Below are 22,926 nucleotides of genomic sequence, written 5' to 3'. Positions count from 1 at the left end.
TCCAGCCTGGGTGACAGAGCAAGACTTTGTCTCAAAAAAAAAAAAAAAAAGGAAAAAAAAAAAAAAGGTCCAGGGCTTTTGAAACTGACAGGAAATAAGTAACCTCTTACTGTCTTCCTGGGTGCATATGGTTTCAGCAGCCTTTCCACTAGTCTATCTTTCCACTGACAACTACAACCCTCTCATCCACTTACTACCTGCCTTCCCCTCCCCAAATTTCCATCTGCTAACAACTTAAGGCCAAAGCTACCCTGATTCGCAGGCAAAAATGAGCTCATCCAAACCTGAAATTTCCCTTAAGTCATTAGTTTTGTGACTGAAATGGGAAGTAGGAAGTAGTGTGGTATAGTACAGAGAGCTTCAGCTCTGGGGTTGGACAGACCTGGGTTCAAAATCCCATCCCATTACCAACTGAATGACCTTAGGCAAATTTCTTCATTCCTCTGAGCCTCGGTTTTCCCTGTATAACACATGGAGACTAATGTCTTCATAGGATTTGCTTTAGGTTAGGTAAACCCAGAAGCAGACCTAATTTGAATGCAAATAACTTTATTCGGGAAGTGATCCAGGACAGGGCCAGAATTAGGGCAATGCAAGTGATATGCCTAGAGTACAGAATGTAAAGAGACCCTCTCGGGTTCATACAGGTGCCAACCTTGCACTTAGATGAACCCAAGAAAAAAGGCTCATCACCCTAGTCCCAGTCCTGATCCGGAAAACACGGAAGAGGAGCTGGAAGCCAGGTAGGAAGAGAAAGCCAATGAAGTGTACATAGTTGTTACTGGGAGCTTAGAGAGGTTCACTCCCACAGGGAACCCTGAGAAATAGGTAGAATGTGCCTTAGCGTTGTCCCTCACTGAGTGAGGAAGCTGGGGTATTTATCCTCCCCCTTCCACTGGCTGAGAGCTGCCCCAGGGGCACTAATTCCCTGGCACTCCCAGCTTATGTCAATACAAACCAAGAGGGTCCTCAGGCAGAGTTTCAGGTACTTACAACAGGACTCTGGGTATACAGCAGAATGGTGAATGCCTGGGGGAAATGGGCGAGGCACAACCTCTGCTGGGGCTACCATAAGGACTAAATGAAAAGCACAACTACAGTGCCTAACAAAGAGAAGTCCCCCTCTCTCTAATTTTTTTTTTTTTTTTTTGAGGCGGAGTCTTGCTCTGGCACCCAGGCTGGAGTGCAGTGGCCGGATCTCAGCTCACTGCAAGCTCCGCCTCCCGGGTTCATGCCATTCTCCTGCCTCAGCCTCCCGAGTAGTTGGGACTACAGGCGCCCACCACCGCGCCCGGCTAGTTTTCTGTATTTTTTAGTAGAGACGGTGTTTCACCGTGTCAGCCAGGATGGTCTCGATCTCCTGACCTTGTGATCCGCCCGTCTCGGCCTCCCAAAGTGCTGGGATTACAGGCTTGAGCCACCGCGCCCGGCCTCTCTTCCAATTTATGGCAATAGCTTGTGAAGTTCATGGAGCTTCCCAGCTCTCCATGAGTTGGCAGCATCAGCAGAACAGCTGTTTCTCATCTTTCAGAAGTAAAAGAAATCCAGCGGCCCTAGGAAAGCTCTAGATGCCCAGGACCCAAGTTTTCTGTGGAAGCCTGATGGTTGATGAAGCCCAAGTAGTCCCTCCTGAGTACGCGCTCCTCTGAAAACTATCTCCTCTTGCATCTGCACCCCCGCCCCCATCCCTCCACCCCTTAGTGCAACATCATTTGTGACACATAGACTAGCATCACATTAATAACTGCTGCCACTAACTCATTCTTCTATGTGACGACATTGTGCTAAAACAAAGCTTTTATCCACATTATGGTAATCCTTAGAACCCTATGAGTATGATTTTTTCCCATTTGATGGACAAGGAAGCCAGGTCTCAGAGAGGTTAACTTTTATCAGAAGCAGGGTGCAGATGTAGGCTGATCTCACACATTTTCTACTTTGTCTCTTCACTCTTTCACTAATGCTCCTCTCACAGGATCACAGCATGGGGAGAATAAACCGGGGGCACACAAGACGGTTGTAGGGAGGTGATGGGGGAAGCAGGTAGCTGTTCTTCCTTTGACTCCCCATTTAGCTAAAAATTAAGCCTATGGTTCCTGGTCTGGCTGATCCATACCCTCCTGCTGCTGACTCATGTTTTAGGGAGACTGCTCAATTTTAAGCTAAATAATTCACTTTCCAGAAGTACCCTTTTCCTTTTCTTATCTTCAGGCGAACAGATACACACACTATCCCCTGTTTATAGAGTGCTACCTCCAATAAATTGCCATTTAATGAGAGAAAACAAGCGAGAGTTAAGCTTATGGGACATAACTGATAAACTACTTTTCACTGGAAGAAAAACGGGAAAATAATCAATACTGGAGTCCAAACATGGCATTTTCTTCAGGAATGAAGAGTAGGGGCACTGTGGTTTCACTGCCATGGACAAAAAGTGGCTTATTTGTTCCCCTAAGCCTTTGTTTCCTCATCTGGAAATTGAGATGATAACACCTACCCCATAGGGTTGCTATGAGGATTAAATGAAGGCCACATACGTTGCCTGGACCATAGTAGTTGCTCAAAAAATAATAGCTATTTCTTATGTGATGCTAGCCACTAGGTCAGTGCCATCCAACAGCAAGACATTATCTATGGAAGGAAAAGACAGTGAGATTGCCATCTTGCCTTCTTCTAACCCAAAAGCTTGTGCACAAAGGGACCTAGGCAGGAACAAGGCCTTAATGTTTGTGCTGTGTCTTCCATCCCAGCTACGTGTAAACTCCCCAGTCTAACACATACCTCATTTTCATGTTAAAAGAAAACTTTGGACAAAATCAGAAGTTAGAAGAGTCTTCAATGTGCCTGTTTATCCTGTCCCAAGATCCTTTCCTGGTCAACAGCCACCTCCCCCAGTTTTTCATTACATCTTCAAATCAGTTTTGGCCAAAGCTAGCATTCTTCACATCCTTGTTTGGTCGTCGCCTTCAGGTAGCTGCTCCTGCCAACTGACATCCTCTCATGTTTGGAGTCTGTGTGTGGCACGCACTGAGAACAGACCACATCTCTGTTCTGCACTGGAAGCTCCTAGGCAACATGGTGAGGAACGTGCACTATGTTAGTAATGTTACCAAAATAGAAGCCATGTCCTGTTGCTGCTAACCTTTGACATCAAGAGAACCAATCTTGATTTGAACAGATGAATATGCCTGGCATCCCCAATGGTTAATCTATTTAGAAAAAATAATTGCATAGGCATCTAATAACAGAGTTCACTTACACATTCCTGGGAAGAATGGCAGGACACATCCCTCAAAGGTTCTATGCTCAGGCTGAGAATACCACTGTGTGAGTACAAGATGAAGGGACAGGTCATTGAATGGCAGGGATGGCAGAATAGATAGTGGGAATCAATGCCCCTGGCACCTCCCAGAATTATGTCAGAAACAGTCAACGGAATAACCACACAGTGTTCAGAACTGTGCAGTACACATTAAGTGAATATATACATGGTATGTCAAGGATCAGTAATGGAATTCATTCAGCATGTGATTTATGAGTCTAATAAACTATCTCTACAATGAAAATATCCCCACCCCAAACCCTGCAACATGAAGGGAAAAAAATTAAAATTTCCATCTACTGAAATAAGATTTCATATAAACATAAATATATTTAAATTTTTAACTATAAGTGAATTCAAAAAAACTGTTATAAAACAGAATACTATACACAGTTGTCTGCATAGGTCATAAAAAACATAAAAACCAGAATGCGGAGTGGGTGCTGGTGGTGAAAACTGCAGGGCTAAAACTTACTCAACAATGAACAAGGGACCACTATGGCTTAATGAACATGGCCCACCCCTCCTACTAATGGCTTTGTCAACTTTTGGACCCTAGAAATTCAGAATTTTCTCCTTCTTCCTCTGCCAACTTTGGTCCGTGTCCGACGACCCGGCTGGACAGTAACTTGCTTTTTAAAGTCCACTAAGCAATCTGTGGCTTCTGAAATGGAAACAAAAGACTTGATGGGAGATTCATTTAAATCACGATGTGTGAAGGAACTCTGCATCTCTCTGCTGCAGCCTGCCTCTTCCATCCCTGGTGAGGGCACCCTAGAGAGAAGGAAAAAATTCAGATTCAATATACACCTACTAAGCATCAAGGACATGCTATGCCCTGTATCAGGGGATTATTAGTACAAATAATCTTTGTAATAATCCTACCACATATCATCACTCTGTTTTCACAGATGAGGTCACTGGGTAAATCAAAATCATATACTTAAAGTTGGCATTGAGAGAATGAGAATTCAGATCCAAATTCCCAAACTGCTTGAGAATCCAGGTCAGAAAACCAGGGTTGGATAGGGATAGAGAGGTAGAGAAGAATAAGACATAACTTTTACTCTGCTTGTTTTAACACAATGAATGAACTGAGCTATCTAATCTTTAGTTCAGATAAACGGGGAGCACAGTCATACTGAGAGAGAGGTCATAATAGTTCCACAGTGATTTCCACTGCCACAGTTTGAGTATCACACTACACACAAAACACAGGACAAGGCCTGCACTTTTCAGAAATCTGACAGCCACAATTCAGCGCACAATCCAATTCACCTGAAGGCTCCTGTTTCTGAAGACTTGATGTCTGCATCTGTGATACGAGAGAAAAAATAATAATGTTGGTAGTAGTGTTGGTAATCACACCACTTCTCACTGATCTTTTGCTTCCTGTGTTCTAGGCACTGCTTCTCATCAGGCCTATCCAGGTAGCACAGATCCCCAATCCCCTAAACCCACGGAATGTGAGTATTAGTGTCCAACAGACTCAGCTGCTGTGGCACTCAGAGAAACACTTTTGAATGAACAGCCTCTGAATAAATCGACTTCAATTCTAGACTTGAGGAACAAGGAAGTTGCCAAGGGAAATCTGCCACCTGCAGAGATTCACAAACTGGTGATCTAGAGACAGCAGGATATGAGGCTGGGAGAGGCTGCCTTTTTATAGTCATCAGAAGGCACAACAGACTTGCTTGGTGGGAATGAACTATTAGAACTAGATGGTAAGCACATCTCACCAGGCTTAAGCAAAAGCTCCTCTTCCATCCACATCTGGTGAATTTTAACAATAGCGACTAATAACAACAGTAATAACAGCAGCTAACATTTATCAAGAGCCTACTTATGCCAGGGAGTATGTTTGGAGCTTTACCAGATATAATTCTTGCAATCTATGAGGTTTAGTACTACTAACTCCCTGCAATGGTCTTAACCAATCCACTCTACTGCTCCCTAAATACTATGCACAAACCCTGAGGATTGCAGGTTGGGACACTAAGCCAAAGGTAACATATGAATGATGCACAAAACAATAGGAGGAAGCAATAACATCTGCATATCTAGTTTTCTGTGCCTGTTCCTTTAGGTATACTTGGGGCTTGTCATATTCCCCTGTGTTTTGATAGTATTTTTTCTGAGTTCAATAGGCAGTCATGATTCAAGGCTTTATAAAGCCTGAAATGAAACATAGGATGAATAAGACAGTATATTGCCCCATATTCCTTAAGGAGAGATGACCTAGATGGAGTCTCAAAGGCTGGCTGATTGGTTCACGTGTGTACCCAGAGAGTCCCAGCAAATAGTCAGGGGGCTGGCAACGGCTATCTTCATTGAAAGGCCTTAGGCAGAAGCCCAGAAAACTGGTCCTGGGGTCCTCACCTGAAGTCTTGTGCTCAGACTGTTCCAAGAAACTAAGGAGTCGGCCTTCACTGTGGCCTTTTTCCTGTAACAGAGAAAAAGAGATGAAAGGGTTACTTCACGGCAGAGTCTAAAATACAACTTCCACGGCCCAGATCACACGTGTTCATAGAAGAGAAAAGGTGTGGGGGCCACAGCTCTAGGGAAGTCTTCTGCATTCTAATAAATGAGGGTACACAAGTGAAAAAGCAAACTATAATGAAGAGAATACATCGTTATGCCAAGATTATCATGGATTTAAAACAGAAAATAAATTTTAAGGTAGCGTCTACAGGCAGTGATGCCAGAATAAACTGGCTATATAAGTAAGTGCCTACCTATAAACCATAACTCCAAATCTCCACCTCAAAATCACCCCATTCAGAGAGAGAGGTCTCTTTCTTCTGGCATGACAGACAATGGCTTCCCCATTTTAGTGTGTACAGTGACTCCTTTGTCAGTAACCCTAGAATATGGAGCTGCTGCTTTATTTTTCATCTCTAAGCCAAGACTTGCTCTTCCTGATCTCTAATTACAAGGTCCAGAAAGTACATCCATCCTTCCCAGTGACCAGGGCCCAGACCCGGCAGCTTCCTAAGGAGTTCAACAGAGTTGATCTCACATATATTCTTGGCAGTGGGATTATAAACTGGATATCCTTTCTGGAAAGCAATTTGGCAGGTTTTGAGAGACTTTAAAATTCGTGTATCCACTGACCTAATAGTTCCATGTCAGAAAATGTATTCTAAGGAAATAATCAACAGTATAAAGACTGATTAATGTTTTAAATACAATCTTATAATACAAAAGAACCAAAATGTTCAATAATAGGTGAATGTTTAAATGACCATCTATGTGATATAAACATTAATAGTAATTTTTAAAAATAAAATCCAAAATGTTTACACTACACCTTAAGTTTTCATAAATGCAAGTGAGAAAACTACATATCAAGTATTATATAGAATACAGTATACATATAGTACTAGATATATAGTATGTTGTGTGTGTGCTTATTGTATATATATTGAGAGAGAGAAGGGGGGAGAGGGAGAACAGTGTCAATTACATTAATAACGCACAGAAAAAGAGACCAGAAGAAAATAGGCCAATACATTAAAAGTTATCATCTTTGAGTAGCTAAATTATGGGTGATGACTTCCCCTGATTATTTATATTTTTTTGAACTTTCCGTATTTTCTACAATGAACATGTATTACTTTTTAAATTAAAAGGAAAAATAATTTTTTTTTTTTTTTTTTTTTTTGAGACGGAGTCTCGCTCTGTCGCCCGGGCTGGAGTGCAGTGGCCGGATCTCAGCTCACTGCAAGCTCCGCCTCCCGGGTTTACGCCATTCTCCTGCCTCAGCCTCCCAAGTAGCTGGGACTACAGGCGCCCGCCACCTCGCCCGGCTAGTTTTTTGTATTTTTTAGTAGAGACGGGGTTTCACCGTGTTAGCCAGGATGGTCTCGATCTCCTGACCTCGTGATCCACCCGTCTCGGCCTCCCAAAGTGCTGGGATTACAGGCTTGAGCCACCGCGCCCGGCCGGAAAAATAATTTTAAAAAGCACAAATCTTGTTTCAAGATAAATAGAGGGAAGAGGGGAGGGAGAAGAAAAGTCCAGAACAGAACTGTGGTCTCTTACAACTGACAACCAGGAGGGTTAGGTAGCCTTTCCCAAAACACTCTACACATACCTTTGGGTTCCGCAGCCTCTGCTGCCGCTTCCCCTCCACAGTTGAACATGCTCTTCCACTCCCTTCAGGCCCATCGCCTTGGTCAGCCTTTGCAAGCTGGAGACAGGAGTCCACATGACACTGATACTCTCTAAATGGGACCAGGGATTTACAGAGATAACACTTCTCATTCCTAGCCAATAATAAAAAAGGAAGAAAACACAGTTTTAAGATGCGCTTTTGCCTCTGGGCCCCTGGATATGTCTCAAATTGTGTTTTTACATCCCAAAGTTATTCTGTGGAGGAGACATATCAACCAATGCAGATTCACTCAGCAGGATCACCAATAAAACTAACCCAACGTCAATCAAAAGGACTGAGTGATTAGCAGTTTTCCCTGGCTGTTTCTCTGTACCCTGCTGTTGCAGCAGTGGGATGGTAATGAAATCAGCTCTTCAAACTATCTCAAACAATGCTGATTGCTCTTCAGACATAAAATATTCTGTCAAACTCTTCCAAAATTAAGTGTAATAGTTTTTTCAAAGAGAAGTTAAAATTTCCACAGAAAAGGGAGCACCAAAAGCATTAAATTAAGTTGACATTTTTACCAGGGTGGATGAACTTGTCTGATTAGTAAATTAACTCTGTCTATATGCTGACTTCCTTAATTCTACAATCTGCAACATCAACTAAGAAGTTACTAAAAACCATGTGGTTCTGCCAGAGGCTTTTGCGTAATTCTGTATGCATAGCTATCTTTATCTTTTTAGAAGAGTAGAGTTTGGGAAAAGAGAGGAAAAGTAGGTCCTTGAGGTAAAGTTTACTGGGCATCAGTAAAAATGGAATCACTGGGGGTAAAAGAAAAAAATGAATATTTAGTAAGTATTTTCTTTGTGGTGAGAAACTGTGCAAGGCTCTTTAATCACAATTCTCAATTAATTATTCAGCTCCATTAGGACGGAACTAATCTAACTATGGTCTTATAGGTAATAACTGTCAGAAACTAGATCTGCCTGACTCATAAGATCACCTTAGTTTTAAGAAACTAAAAAAAATTTTCCAAAGCATGCTATCTTGGACATCTCTTTCTGGCCATAATGATGGCCAGATGGTTATTATTCAATAACTACAGCAAGGGAGACTTGGATTAGCTGTAAGGAAGACTTTTTCTGAAGATCTTTAAAATAGGAGAAATAAGTCTCTCAAATACTTAATTATCCAGAAGAATGCAAGCAAAATGCTGCCTTGTGAGAAAAGCTAGACTAATATACCTTTCAAGGTTTATCAATTAATGCAAAAAACATTTATTAATTCCCTACTATATGAGAGACAGAAGTACTGCATAAGAGGCAGGAGTGTTAGAGTCAGACAGACTTTGTCACTTTTAGCTGCAGTGATCTTAACCAGTTACATATAATTTCTCTTTAGTTTCCTTATTTAAAAAACAAAAGAATAACTACCTTAAATCAACCACAGTGAGAGTAACAAACAAAGCACCTAGCACAATGATTGGCACATAATACTAGCACTAAACAAACAGCTATTATTGTTATTGTTGTCTCAGATACATTTTATTAGAAGCTGGGGATATAAACATGAATTAAGGCAAGTATTTGTCTCAAAAAACTCAGACTAACCAGGAATACAGAAATGTTCTTTAAAAAAAAAAAAAAAATTACTGCAATACAATGTGAGGAATTTCTAAACGAATGTCTACATTACAGTAAGATTCCAAAGGATCAGTTCTGCTCAACTAAATTAGGGAAGACAGCCCTGAAATTCAGGGGCTAAGATCTGTGTTTCAAAGATAAAAGTTTCTGCTTAGTAACTGCTTTAATCTACTGTTGGTAATGACTTTACTTTCAGATGGCAGCACCTACACCTGACCCCTTCCTCAGAATGAGCTTTCTCAGTCAAGCTACAACACACAACCAAAAAGTCTTCTATATTGCCCAACCTTTTGCAATTCAACTTCTGTACTATCATGTGAAATGCTCAATGCTTCCCAAAGAGCACCAAATAGCAATATGCAAATTAAAGAAAACAGAAACCTAAGAGCAATGTGGAAGTGGAGTGGGTGGCAGGATTGTTTTTAGTGTATTAAAAATGGATACAAAGGCCACCTACACTGACAGAGACTAGGAATAAGAAAAAGAAATTCAGGGCCGGGCGCGGGGGCTCACACTTGTGATCCCAGCACTTTGGGAGGCCGAGGTGGGCAGATCACCTGAGGTCAGGAGTTCGAGATAGCCTGACCAACATGGAGAAACCCCGCGTCTACTAAAAACACAAAATTAGTCAGGCGTGGTGGCGCATGCCTGTAATCCCAGCTACTTGGGAGGCTGAGGCAGGAGAATCGCTTGAACCCAGGAGGCGGAGGTTGTGGTGAGCTGAGATCATGCCATTGCACTCCAGCCTGGGCAAGAAGAGCGAAATTCCATCTCAAAAAAAAAAAAAAAAAAAAAAAGAGCGATTCAGGCATCCAAGCAATGAAGCCATTGGCAGGCCAAAGAAATACAGGGTCAGATGAGTAAGATAACAACTGATCTTTTTCTTCAGTCCAAATGATGGCATGCTATACAGGAGCTCCGTGAAGGCAGCACACCTACTTACTTGTCAATGTCTAGAGAAGTCTGAGCAGCTGTCCCACTGTCACTCTTGGTCTTGGCCTCTTTTTGTCTCCGAGTCAATACTTTTAATAAAAAAATAAAATAAAATAAAACATATATATAATTAGCTGCCAGCAGACTCTGAATATAAAAGACAAAATGTATAGGAAGAAGCAAAGTTTAAAACCTTATCCCACTGGGAGAAATACATCGTTTGCGAAGTCTCATTCTTTCTAGCATTGAGAATAGCAATTGTAACATTTGCACCAAAACAAATGTTTTGACAATATTCTGTCCTCCACAAGATATTCCGCTATATGCTAAGCCATGAGATCTAAAGATCTACTCCACACCAAGAAAGGTTTTTGTGTACTATCCCAGCTTGCAGCACTCAAGGGAGGGATTTACACTTTCCCAAGCAAAATTCTATCTGGTATGACACATACTCAAGTGAGGTACTCTATGAAATATAGTAATGACAGCCACATCTGAGTGCCTACATAAGCTCCAATCTTTACAAAACTCTGAAAAGTTCTGCAATGAGAAAACTGTGGCTCAGAACAGTTAATACAACCAGTCTTTCTTCACTACACTAGTACCACCTCCCAATTCTAGTGGGTATAAATGGCTTTTTAGCCCAAATGACACACAAATATATTGTCTCTCACACCAAAAGACATCTGTTTATAAAATCAGTCTCTTAAAGGATCCTGGAGGTTATTTAATCAAGTGTTTTCCAGTTCATTCCTTGCATAACAAGAAAAACTACAACAATTTCACGTCAAACTCTACCTTCTTTCCTCCTAATACCTGAATCCCCACAACAGATAATTTAGAAGGGTTACAAGTAACTTAGGTTGTGAAGCATTTATCTAGTCCAGGGGTCAGCAAACTTTATCTGTGGAGACAGAGAGTAAATATTTTAGGCTTGGTAGGCCATATGGTCTCTGTCACAACTACTCAACTCTGTACTGTTAGCAGGAAAGCAGTCACAGACTATACATGAACAAATGGGTATGTTTCAATAAAACTTTATCTACAGTAACAGGTATCTGGCTAGATTTGGCCCATGGCTGGCCACCGTTTGCCTAACCTTCTAGATCAACCTCCTACTCATACAAAAATGCCTTCTATAAACATCCCTGACAAGTAATCATACGGTCTTGACTGTATTTTTTTTTTTCTTTTTCTTTTTTTTGTTTTTTTGAGACGGAATCTCACTCTTCTTGCTTAGGCTGGAGTGCAATGGTGTGATCTCAGCTCACTGCAACCTCCGCCTCCGGAGTTCAAGTGATTCTTCTGCCTCAGCCTCCTGAGTAGCTGGGATTACAGGCACCCACCACCATACCCAGCTAATTTTTTGTATTTTTATTAGAGACGGGGTTTCACAATGTTAGCCAGGATGGTCTCGAACTCCTGACCTCAGGTGATCCACCTGCCTCAGCCTCCCAAAGTGCTGGGATTACAGACATTAGTCACCGCGCCCGGCCAACTTGGCTGTATCTTTTAACTGAGGGAAATTCACTTCCTCCTAGGGAAATCCATTCTGTTGCAATCTGGCTCAATCTGCATTTACTGGGGACTATATAAATACATTTACCCGCCTTTCCACAAGTCAGCTCTTTGAACACTTAACAAAATCTTGGATTTACTCAGTTTTCTGTCCCTATTAAAATGGAACCATCATCAAAGGAAGAACTATACCTAGTTACTATGGCTATTCTATTAAGATTTGGATTGCCGAAACTCTGAATGCCTAGGTTAGCTCTAATCCTTACGATGCCCCTCCAGATTGGTATTATTACTTTTCCCCAGTTTTTTTTTTTTTTTTTTTTTTTGAGACGGAGTCTCGCTCTGTCCCCCAGGCTGGAGTGCAGTGGCCAGATCTCAGCTCACTGCAAGCTCCGCCTCCCGGGTTTACGCCATTCTCCTGCCTCAGCCTCCCAAGTAGCTGGGACTACAGGCGCCCGCCACCGCGCCCGGCTAGTTTTTTGTATTTTTTAGTAGAGACGGGGTTTCACCGTGTTAGCCAGGATGGTCTCGATCTCCTGACCTCGTGATCCACCCGTCTCGGCCTCCCAAAGTGCTGGGATTACAGGCTTTAGCCACCGCGCCCGGCCTTTTCCCCGGTAAGAGGAATTGACTTCACCACACTATCACAACTACTAAATAGTAAAACCCAGGACAGAATCTAGATCTGATTCCTATACTTACGTTTTACCTTCCTAATTAACCTCTTTTAGATATACAATCCAATTTGTCAGTTTTTCTTAATATGTGTAGCACCCCAAACAGAATCCAATATTCAACAAACAATCCAACTAGTAAAGAGAACAGAAACCCCATGTGGACTCATATTCTACTGATTCAGTCAAGGCTGTGTTTGCTTTATTGACAATCCCGGCATACTATTGGCTTAAACTGAACTTAAAGGAAATTAAGATCCATCCCCTACCCTCCCAAATTATCTTCAAATAAAATGTTATCATCACTGGGCGCAGTGGCTCATGTCTGTAATCCCAACACTTTAGGAGGCTGAGGCGGGCGATCACTTGAGACCAGGAGCTCGAGAACAGCCTGGGCAACAGGGTGAAACCCCCATCTCTACAAAAAAATATAAAAGTTAGCTAGCATGGTGGTGCTTGCCTGTAGTCCCAGCTACTCAGGAGGCTGAGGTGGGAGGATCAACTGAGCCAGGAGGGTTGAGGCTGCAGTGAGCTGAGACAGCGGCACTGCACTCCAGCCTAGGTGAAGAGCTAGACTGTCTCAAAAAATCAATACAATACAATACAATACAATACAATACAATACAATACAATACAATACAATACAATGCAATACAATACAATGTTACCAAGACAAGTCTCTTAATTCTGTACTTTGGTAACTAAGTTGCTGGGTATTTTTTTTCTCCCCTTAAACATAGGATTTTGTATTTGTCCCTGTTCTTTTCAGCTGAACGTTTCTATTTATTGAGATCATCTGCAGTCTTGATTCTGTCATCTGATGTTATTAGCTCTCTTTCTCAGCTGCGTGTCATCTGCATATATGACAATCACACTTTTTACATCTTCATCCAAGTCACCAGGGAAAAATGGTTGTAAAGGATATGGCCAAGGACAAAACTGTGACATGTTACCAGAGAAGTCTGTCTTCTCCCTGGTCCAACTTTTCTTTAAATAATTAAGCAAACATTTATTGACAATCTTCAATGTGCAGGTAATTTGGGGAGATACAGGAAATTATGAGGCACTGTCCTTGCTCTTAAGGAGAGTGCAGTTTACTAATGGAGACAGCATACACACTCAAATAACTACAACCCAAGGTGTAAAGAGATATGCATAATAAAACAAGATCACACACAAGCAACTAATAACAGTGTTTGCCTCTGGGGAGGATGACAGGAATACTTGAAGACTGGAAGAGGAAGGAGGCATACTTTTCACTGTATACTTTTTTGTAAATCAAATTAAAAATTAGAAGGGAGGAATCAGATTATATAGAGTCAGGCACAGATTAAATGATCTAAGGTTCCTTCCAATGCAGAGATTTTATAAGTAAAATTAAAGTACTGCAGGAGAAAAACATCCAGGACAGAACCAGCCTCAAATCCACCTCCTATTACATCAACCAGCCCATACTTCTCTATCTTACGCACAAGGACTTCATGAGAGATTTTATCAAGCACCTTGCTGAAATCTATTCTTAAAAGGCTGGCACCTCAAAGATTACAGAATCCTTTAGGAGTTCTATTTTTTATTTTTCTTTTTCTACTTGTCCCCCATCTTGACTAGCATGTATTTTTCCAAAAGAAATACTTGGAAACCACTCCACAGATAGGGTTGGAAAAAGAATTAATTGATTCTAGTACTGTCTATATACCACTATTGCATTTAGTACATTTCTGTTCCTATTCATTTATATGTCAGTTTTCCTTCTATACCATGCAACTTTCTGAATTCAGAGACTCTGGGTTTTATTTTGTTTTGTTTTTTTGTTTTTTTGGTTTTTTTTTTTTCCTCTTCAGCATCCTCAGCAGAGTCTAGGACAGATTAAATGCTAATAAATACTTGCTGAATTAGTATCAATAGATTCTAGGGGAAAAAAGAGTTCTTGTTTTATGAGGACCTACTCTGTGCCAGAGACTTTATAAACATAATCTCTATCTTTACAACAACCCTACAAAGAATATATCATTATTTCTATTTTATAGTAAATATATATATATATATTTTTTAGCCATATCTTGCTCTGTGGCCTAGGCTGGAGTGCAGTGGCATGATATTGGCTCACTGCAACCGCTGCCTCCCGGGTTCAAGCGATTCTCCTGCCTCAACCTCCTGAGTAGCTGGGATTACAGGCGCCTGCCACCACGCCTTGCTAATTTTTATATTTTTAGTAGAGATGGGGTTTCACCATGTTGGCCAGGCTGGTCTTGAACTCCTGACCTCGTGATCCACCCACCTCGGCCTCCCAAAGTGCTGGGATTACAGGCGTGAGCCACTGTGCCTGGCTGTAAATGAAATATTAAGTAACCTGATCAAGGTCACAAAACAAAAGCAAAACAAAACAAAAACAAAAAGCACAAGGAATGCAATACAAATCTGACCACAGAAGCATATGTTCTTCTACAAGAGCATGCTGCCTCTCCTGGAAAATTAGAAGCTAAAGAATGGGAAGAGAAAAGGTGGTAAGTGGTAAATGAGGGGGCAGGTAGAAGAGAATTTGAAGGGAGAGACTTGATATTGATAGATGGTTAGGACTATACGGTAATTCTATTAAATGTTATGATCACAACGGACTGGACTGGGGCTTGCTGCTGTTTTTCCTTTGAAACCTACTGCCCCTACAAAAGAGCACAGAAGTGCATGTAGGTTGCTCTGAAGGAGCACTTGTGGTTTATGAGGGTTGAGAGAGCTATTTAAACTAGCTACAGGCAGAGAATTCATTATGAAACACATATCCAAAAACCAAACTGCTGATGACAGCAGCCACAGATTTCAAAAGAGAACAACTCAGGGGTCTGAGTACGACTATCAAGGAAAGGTAGAAGAGAACAGGTATCACTGAAAGCTGAGAAAGACGACAATAAACATAAGACCATTACCTCAGCAGATTATATTCCACTGCATGGGAAATGCTTTAAGGAGTTGTACTTAGAACTGTGGCTTGGCACTGTTAAGATACAAATAATCAGTATTGCCTTGTGATGAAGGGCACTCACTGGCTTTAGAGTTGGACAATAGGTGTCCAAGTTGGGCCTCTACTAGCTGTGTGGTCTTAGGCAAGTTCTGTAACCTGAGTAACAATTTCCTTACCTGTTGAATGAGATAACTGCACTTAACCTGAAGAATTTTGCTAACAATCATATCAGATACTGTAAGAGTATCCAGCCCACAGAAAGCACTCAATAAACATTAGTTTTACTCACTTACTATTTGTTTATATAATTTTCATTATTCTTCTTCCAGATTTATTTCTTAGCCTTATCCAAAGACTTAAACCCATCCGTGCAACCAGTGACCACTAGCTAGCCTACAATTTGGGTTAGAACTTAGTCTTAAGTGATTTCCATACTAAATTTTACAAACAAAATGGACAAATAAATAGCCTAGGCATTGCAGAACAATTATCAATACCATATAAACATCAACACATTTGTTTCCAAAATTCAAAGAAGCAATTAAAAATAAAAAATATATGGCCTAGTACTATAAATTGTAAAGACAACGGTTCCCTGAGGAGAGTGGAAATTATATATACAAAGAAGGGAGTTTTGACAGAATGACAAGTGGTTAAAGTCTTCTCAGTTTGTCTCCCTCAACCTCAAAACCACCTCAGCAGAAAATAATGGGAAGCCACAGAGTTGTGTCTGTTCCTGCTAAGATCACCCCTCTTTCAGCCTAGCACTTCTTCAGTGGATATAAGGAAAAGAAGGGAAGACAAGCTCCACCTGCACACAGTGAGGCAGCCATGCTGCCTGCCTCCCTACAACCAATGAACAGTCTCAATTAAAGGTTATTATTAGCACAAATTATTGGCTGGGTAAGGTGGCTCATATCTGTAATCCCAGCACGTTGGGAGGTCAAGGCAGGCGGATCACTTGAGGTCAGGAGTTCCAGACCAGCCTGGCTAACACAACAAAACCCTGCCTCTACTGAAAATAGACAATTTAGCCGGGCTTGGTGGTGAGTGCCTGTAATCCCAGCTTCTCGGGAGGTTGAGGCAGAATAACTGCTTGAACCTGGGAGACGGAGGTTGCAGTGAGCTGAGATTGCACCAATGCACTCCAGCCTGGGTGACAGAATGAGACTCTGTCTCAAAAAAAAAAAAAAAAAAAAAATTATCTGCAAGTCTCTGAGACATGTGGCTACTTAAATTTAAATCTTAATTAGAATGAAATACAATTTTAAATTGGGCCAGGTGCGGTGGCTCACACCTATAATCCCAGCACTTTGGGAGGCCAAGGTGGGTGGATCACCTGAGGTCGGGAGTTTGAGACCAGCCCGACCAATATGGTGAAACCCTGTCTCTAGTAAAAATACAAAATTAGCTGGGTATGGTGGCGCATGCCTATAATCTCAGCTACTTGGGAGGCTGAGGCAGGAGAATCGCTTGAACCTGGAAGGCAGAGGTAGTAGTAAAGCTGAGATCACGTCATTGCACTCCAGTCTGGACAACAAGAGCAAAACTCTGTCTCAAAAAATAATAAAAAAATTGAATTCCTCAATCCCATGAGCCACATTTCAAACGCTCAATAGCCACATGTGGCTACCATATTTGACAGCACAGATATAGAACATTTCTATCATTGCCCAAGTTCCGATTGGATAGTGCTGTTTTTTCAAGAGATAACCAGGACCAATCCTATTATGCCTTAACTGTGTTTACCTTGAGCACCAAAAGAAATCCAAGTCTCCTCTGGCATACCTCTTCAACTGGATTCTCATCCCCATTTGCCACTATTCTTGGTGATTTCAATATCTACATATTAGACTGAACCATATGATGCTGCAGTTTTTGTAAGTTCAACCCAAGATATGATCCATCCACTAGTCCAGCCTCTCAGTTCCCTGACCTCTTGTTTATTAATTCCTATGGCTCCTACCATCTCAGCCTTTCTCCAGTGGGGTTCCAAGAGAGGAGTAAGCCTAACGCCCTAAGGTATCCACCAAATGTTATAAATCAGTTTCTGTCCCCTGCATCTAAAATGGTACCAGTTATGTGTCATAACTGGGAGAAGTGAGCAAACAATCAATTCATTTTCTGACTTCTATAGTTCCAATGAAGAATTCTAGCTGAGCCTATCATTAATGATGAGCTCAATTTCAGGTGTCCATTCTCTGATCACCATCACCTATCTTTCCCAACTCACCCTCTCTAATGTTCTTACACCAATCACCCTTCAGCCCCACTAGGACATCTAATCCTACACTATCATCTTTTCACTGTTACTCCGTCGTATCCTCGCATTCCTTCTTACCTTAGTTTACCTAGTTATCATATTAACAATCCCCTTGAATATTCCCTCAACTTCTTTCTACTGTACTTCCTTGCAAAGTCCAACTTTGGTTAAATACAGCCCTCCTACTTATTATGTGTCCCTATCTGCTGAATGTGACAGGAACAAAAACACATACAACAGTGCTGACTGGGCTCACGTTTTATTTAAGATCAAAATCTTAAGTGGTCCCTCACTACTGCCTAGCAATCCTGATATATTTTCCTAGTCGGTTCATTCTTCCATCCTCCCAGGTACATTTCACATCTTCTCTGCTATTCTCAAACCTCTAATATCCATTCTGATTCCTGTATCACCATTCTTTTTTATTTAAATATAACTTTATTGAGATAAATTCATGTACCATATAATCCACCCATTTAAAGTCTATGATTCAATGGCAAGTACTTGGGAGGCTGAGGTGGGAGGACTGCCTGAGCTGGGGAGGCAGAGGTAGCAGCAAGCCAAGATTGCACTACTGCAGCCTGGGCGACAGAAAGACAGTTCTTTATATACTCTGGATACTAAACCCTTAACATACATACGATTTGCAAATATTTTCTCCTATTCTGTAGGTTGTCTTTTCACTTTCTTGATAGTGTCCTTTGATGCACAGAAGTTTTAAATTTTGATAAAGTCCAATTTATCTTTTTTCTTTTGTTGTTTATATCTAGGAATCCATTGCTAAACCTATGATTGTGAGGTTTTATCCCTAAGACAGTTCCCCTGACTCGCTGAGACAAGGTCTCAACTATGTTGCCGAGGTGGGACTCAAAGGATCCTCCCACCTCAGCCTCCTGAGTAGATGGGACTTACCAGCGTGTACCACTGTAGCTGCCTATATAAGCTTTATGACTTACATTTAGGTCTTTGATCTATTTTCATATGTAGTATAAACAAGTGGTCCGACTCCATGGTTTTGCATGTGGATATTCAGTTGTCCCAGCACTACATATTAAGAAGACTGGATTGTTTTCCCCCACTGAATTGTCTTGACATCCTTGTCAAAAATCAATTGCCCACAAATGTATGGTTTTACTTCTGGACCCTCAATTCAATTCCACTGAATCGTCATGCCTACCTTTATGCCAGAACCACGCTGTCTGAATTAGTAAGTTGTAAAATTGGAAAGCATGAACCCTTAACTTCGTTCTTTTTCAAGACTGTTCTATTCTGTGTCCCTTGTATTTTGGTATGAATTTTGGGACCAACTTATCAATTTATACAAAAAAGTTAACTGGGATTTTTGTGGGGTTTTTTTGTTTGTTTTTTTGAGATGGAGTTTCGCTCTTGTTGCCCAGACTGGAGTGCAATGGCATGATCTTGGCTCACTGCAACCTCTGCCTCCTGGGTTCAAGCGATTCTCCTGTCTCAGCCTCCTGAGTAGCTGGGATTCTCCTGTCTCAGCCTCCTGAGTAGCTGGGATAACAGGCATGCGCCACCATGCCTGGCTAATTTTTTTTTCTATTTTTAGCAGAGAGAGGGTTTCTCCACGTTGGTCAGGCTGTTCTCAAACTCCTGACCTCAGGTGATCTGCCCACCTCAGCCTCCTAAAGTGCCCAGCCTAGCTGGACTTTTGAGAAGGATTTGAAATCTGTAGATCAACTTGGTGAATACTGCCATCTTAACAACATTAAGTATTCTAAACCATGAACATGAAATACCATTCCATTTATTTAGGTCTTGTTTCATTTCTTTCAACAATGTTTTATAATTCTCAGAGAAGTTTTTTATTTTGTCAAACATATTCCTAAGTATTTTATTATTTTTGATACTATATTAAATATTACTCTTTTCTTAAATCCATTTTCAGATTGTTCACTGCTAGTGTACAAAAATACAGTTCATTTTCTATACTGACCTTGTATCCTGCAAACTTGCTGAACTCGTTTATTAGTTCTAAAGGCTTGTTTTATTTCAGTGGATTCTCTAGGATTTTCTATATAAAAGATGTCATCTGATAGAGGAGTTAACGTCTTCCTTTCCAACCTGAATGGCTTTTATTTCATTTCTTTCCTAACTGTCCTGGCTAGAACCTCCTTTACCATGTTGAATGGAAGTGGCAAGAATGAACACCCTTGTCTTGTTTCTGATTTTGGGGAAAGCTGTCAGTCTTTCACCATTAAGTATGATATTAGCTGTGAGTTTTTCATAGATGCCCTCTATCAGGCTGAGGAAGTTCCTGTCTATTCCTAGTTTGCTGAGTATTTTATTGTCATGAAGGAGTACTGAATTCTATCAAATGCTTTTTCTGTGTCCATTTAGATATTGTGTGGTTTTTGTCCTTTGTTCTACGATATAGTATATTAACTGATTTTCTAATGTTAAACCAACCTTTCAGACTTTTTGATGAGAAAAGTAGTAGTACCTGAGAGAAATTCTACACTCTTCCACCACCAAAAGTATTAGTCTATCTGCATCTGTACCCATATCCTCTGTCTTCCCTCCTACTGCACAGAATGAATTGCTCACATGGCTATCTAAGGCTAACTTTTCCATTTGACCCTGAATCTGAATGCTTTTGCTTAATTAAGGATTCCCCTCCTGCCATCATCTCTCCTGAAACATCAGTTTTTCCCTCTTTTTTTAGATCATTCCATCAGCATACAAATATGCAGTAATATTTCCCATAAGGTTATTTCTAGACTTGTATAGCCTACTGTCTGCTCAACATCTTCATTTGGTTATTCACTGGGCATCTTAAAATTATGTACAAAACCAAATTCTTAATTTCTTCCTCCAAATCTGCTCCTACCCCAGTGTTCCTGCTCTCAAACAACGAAGTCATCATTAACCCAGTTGCTTGGGGAAAAACCTTGATTTCACCTTAGTCTTTCTGGTTCTCTCACACTCCAACAAATCCTGTAGGCTCAACCTTCAAAATGTTTCCAAATCTGACAACTTCTTTACCTCACAGCTACCTCTATGGTCAAAGCAAACATCAGATCTTCCCTGGAATAATGCAACAGCCATTCTCCTCCACCCCTACTTAGTCTCCTCAATTCCATTTTTGTCCCTATCCCTCTATAGATTATTTTCCACATTGTAGCCAGAGTTAGATTACATTATTCCCTCATTCTGAACCCCTCTATGGCTTTTCATCATATTTAGAATAAAGTACAAAAACCTCACCTCACATGATCTGACCACTGTTTATTTCTTCTCTCCTTTCCTCGTCGCTCAATCTAATTCAGTCATTGTGTCTTTCCTGCAGCTCTAAGAAACATGCCAAACACACGCTTGCTTTAGGGCCTTTATATTTATTCCCTGACCTAGAATGACTGTATTCAAATATCACCTCGAGAAGTCTCCCTTGATCTTCCCCTTTAATCAAGCCCCCTTTTTTCCTCTGTTCTAGTCTTTCTCCATCCCCTCTTCTTGCCTCGTTTTTCTTAAATTGTATTTATTATCTGTTTCTCTCACAAAAAGGTAAGCTTTATAGAACGCTGACTTCTGTGTTTAGTACTGTACCCTCAGCTTGCAGAACAATATCTGGGTTATAGTTGCTGCTAAATAAATACTAATTGGGTTGTCAGTAAAGAAGTACAAATAACATAGTTAAACACAACACAGTGATCTTCTGAATTACTCAGAGGGGCTTTCTAAGTTGAGTACCCTACAATTGGCTTAGCCAGAAACCTGAGTTAAGATTGCCTTCTCTCGGCCGGGCGCGGTGGCTCAAGCCTGTAATCCCAGCACTTTGGGAGGCCGAGACGGGCGGATCACGAGGTCAGGAGATCGAGACCATCCTGGCTAACACGGTGAAACCCCGTCTCTACTAAAAAATACAAAAAACTAGCCGGGCGAGGTGGCGGGCGCCTGTAGTCCCAGCTACTCGGGAGGCTGAGGCAGGAGAATGGCGTGAACCCGGGAGGCGGAGCTTGCAGTGAGCTGAGATCCGGCCACTGCACTCCAGCCTGGGCGACAGAGCGAGACTCCGTCTCAAAAAAAAAAAAAAAAAAAAAAAGATTGCCTTCTCTCATCTTGACCAGTCACAAGGTCTGCTTCTCTCGCCAAAAGATTCTCAAGTCTGTCCACTTCTACTAACACTGCTTTATCATCTGTCTCTCTGCTTTTAGTCTCCTCCAAATTATGGTTAATATTTCAGTACACTGTATTGTCTTTCAGTCGTTATTTTGAATCCTTATGTATGTAATACTTCGTCTTGTTTTTGAACACTGGGTTAAGTTGTTCATTGTTATAAATAATGATTTAATAAACCATCTTTGTCTATACAATTTCATCTAAATTCTGATGATGTTTTTAGAGTAGATTTTCAAACTTTAATTCATGGGTCAGAAGATATGAGTTACTTTTAAGTTCTACATATATATTATCAAATTGCGTAAACAAAAATTTCAGCTGTTAAAGATTAAGCTATAAATATTATAGACAAGTACTAGTAGGAAGTAGATCAGTAAAAGTGTACCTCTTAAGAGAATAAGCTTATCTCTAAGCTTGAAAGAAAATTGCTACAATTTGAGTAGGGAGGGAGAGGGCCTCTGTGGCTTTTTTGCAGCAAAGGCAGTTTGGCATTGCAGTACTGTCTCTGGAGTCTAACTGCCTTTGAATCCTATCCCAGACCAGGTAATTACAGGCTTGAAGCCTCTAAGCCTTTGTTTGCTCATCTGTAAATGGACCCAGCAATGCTTATCTTTTTAGGGTTATAAAGATTTCTATTTAGGAACTACCAACATAATCATGTAAGATGTTTGAATTAGGAAGCTATGTCTATTAGCATAAGATTATCAAGTCTAGTACCTGAGAGAACAACAAGAAATTGTCAGAATGGATAAAAGGATGACCCAATGGTATATTGTCTACAGGAGACACATTTTAAAAATAAAAACACAGATCAGTTAAAGGTAAACGAATGGAAAAAGACACATCAGGCAAACAGTAGGAGTAAGACTGAAATGACTAGAACCATATCTAGTTGTTCTATCAGATAAAATACACTTCAAGAAATAATTAGCTGGGCATCATGGCACGTGCCTGTAATCCCAGCTACTTGGAAGGCTGAGGCACAAGAATCCCTTGAACTTGGGAGGCAGAGGTTGCAGTGAGCTGAGACAGTGCCACTGCACTCCAGCGTGGGCAACACAGTGAAACTCTGTATCAAAAGCAAAAAAAAAGAAGAAGAAAAGAAGGCCGGGCACAGTGGCTCATACCTGTAATCCCAGTACTTTAGGAGGCCAAGGCAGGCGGATCACTTCAGGTCAGCAGTTTGAGACCAGCCTGGCCAACTTGGTAAAACTCTGTCTCTGCTAAAAATACGAAAATTAGCTGGCCATGGTGGCGGGTGCCTGTAATCCCAGCTACTCAGGAGGCTAAGGCAAGATAATAGCTTGAACCCAGGAGACAGAGGTTGCAGTGAGCCAAGACTGCGCTACTGCACTCCAGCCTGGGCAACAGGGCG

At 41.1% G+C, this 22,926-nt stretch overlaps 1 protein-coding gene across 10 annotated transcripts in view; it reads right to left on the bottom strand.

Moving 5' to 3' along the window:
- Positions 1-3,649: 3,649 nt before the first annotated feature.
- Positions 3,650-22,926, bottom strand: part of UIMC1 (ubiquitin interaction motif containing 1) — a 118,435-nt gene continuing 99,158 nt past the window's right edge. For all 10 annotated transcript variants that reach the window (XM_050793180.1, XM_050793185.1, XM_050793184.1 and 7 more), the window contains 5 exons: positions 10,011-10,089; positions 7,419-7,590; positions 5,702-5,765; positions 4,601-4,637; positions 3,650-4,096 (listed from right to left, as the gene is read on the bottom strand). In XM_050793180.1, coding sequence (XP_050649137.1) covers positions 3,886-4,096; positions 4,601-4,637; positions 5,702-5,765; positions 7,419-7,590; positions 10,011-10,089 — 563 coding nt within the window. In that variant the 3' untranslated portion in view covers positions 3,650-3,885. The remainder of the gene's footprint in view (positions 4,097-4,600; positions 4,638-5,701; positions 5,766-7,418; positions 7,591-10,010; positions 10,090-22,926) is intronic.

Source organism: Macaca thibetana, chromosome 6 (genome assembly GCF_024542745.1).
Source record: "Macaca thibetana thibetana isolate TM-01 chromosome 6, ASM2454274v1, whole genome shotgun sequence".
NCBI classification, from domain to species: Eukaryota; Metazoa; Chordata; class Mammalia; order Primates; family Cercopithecidae; genus Macaca; species Macaca thibetana.
This window is presented reverse-complemented; position numbering and strand designations above follow the sequence as displayed.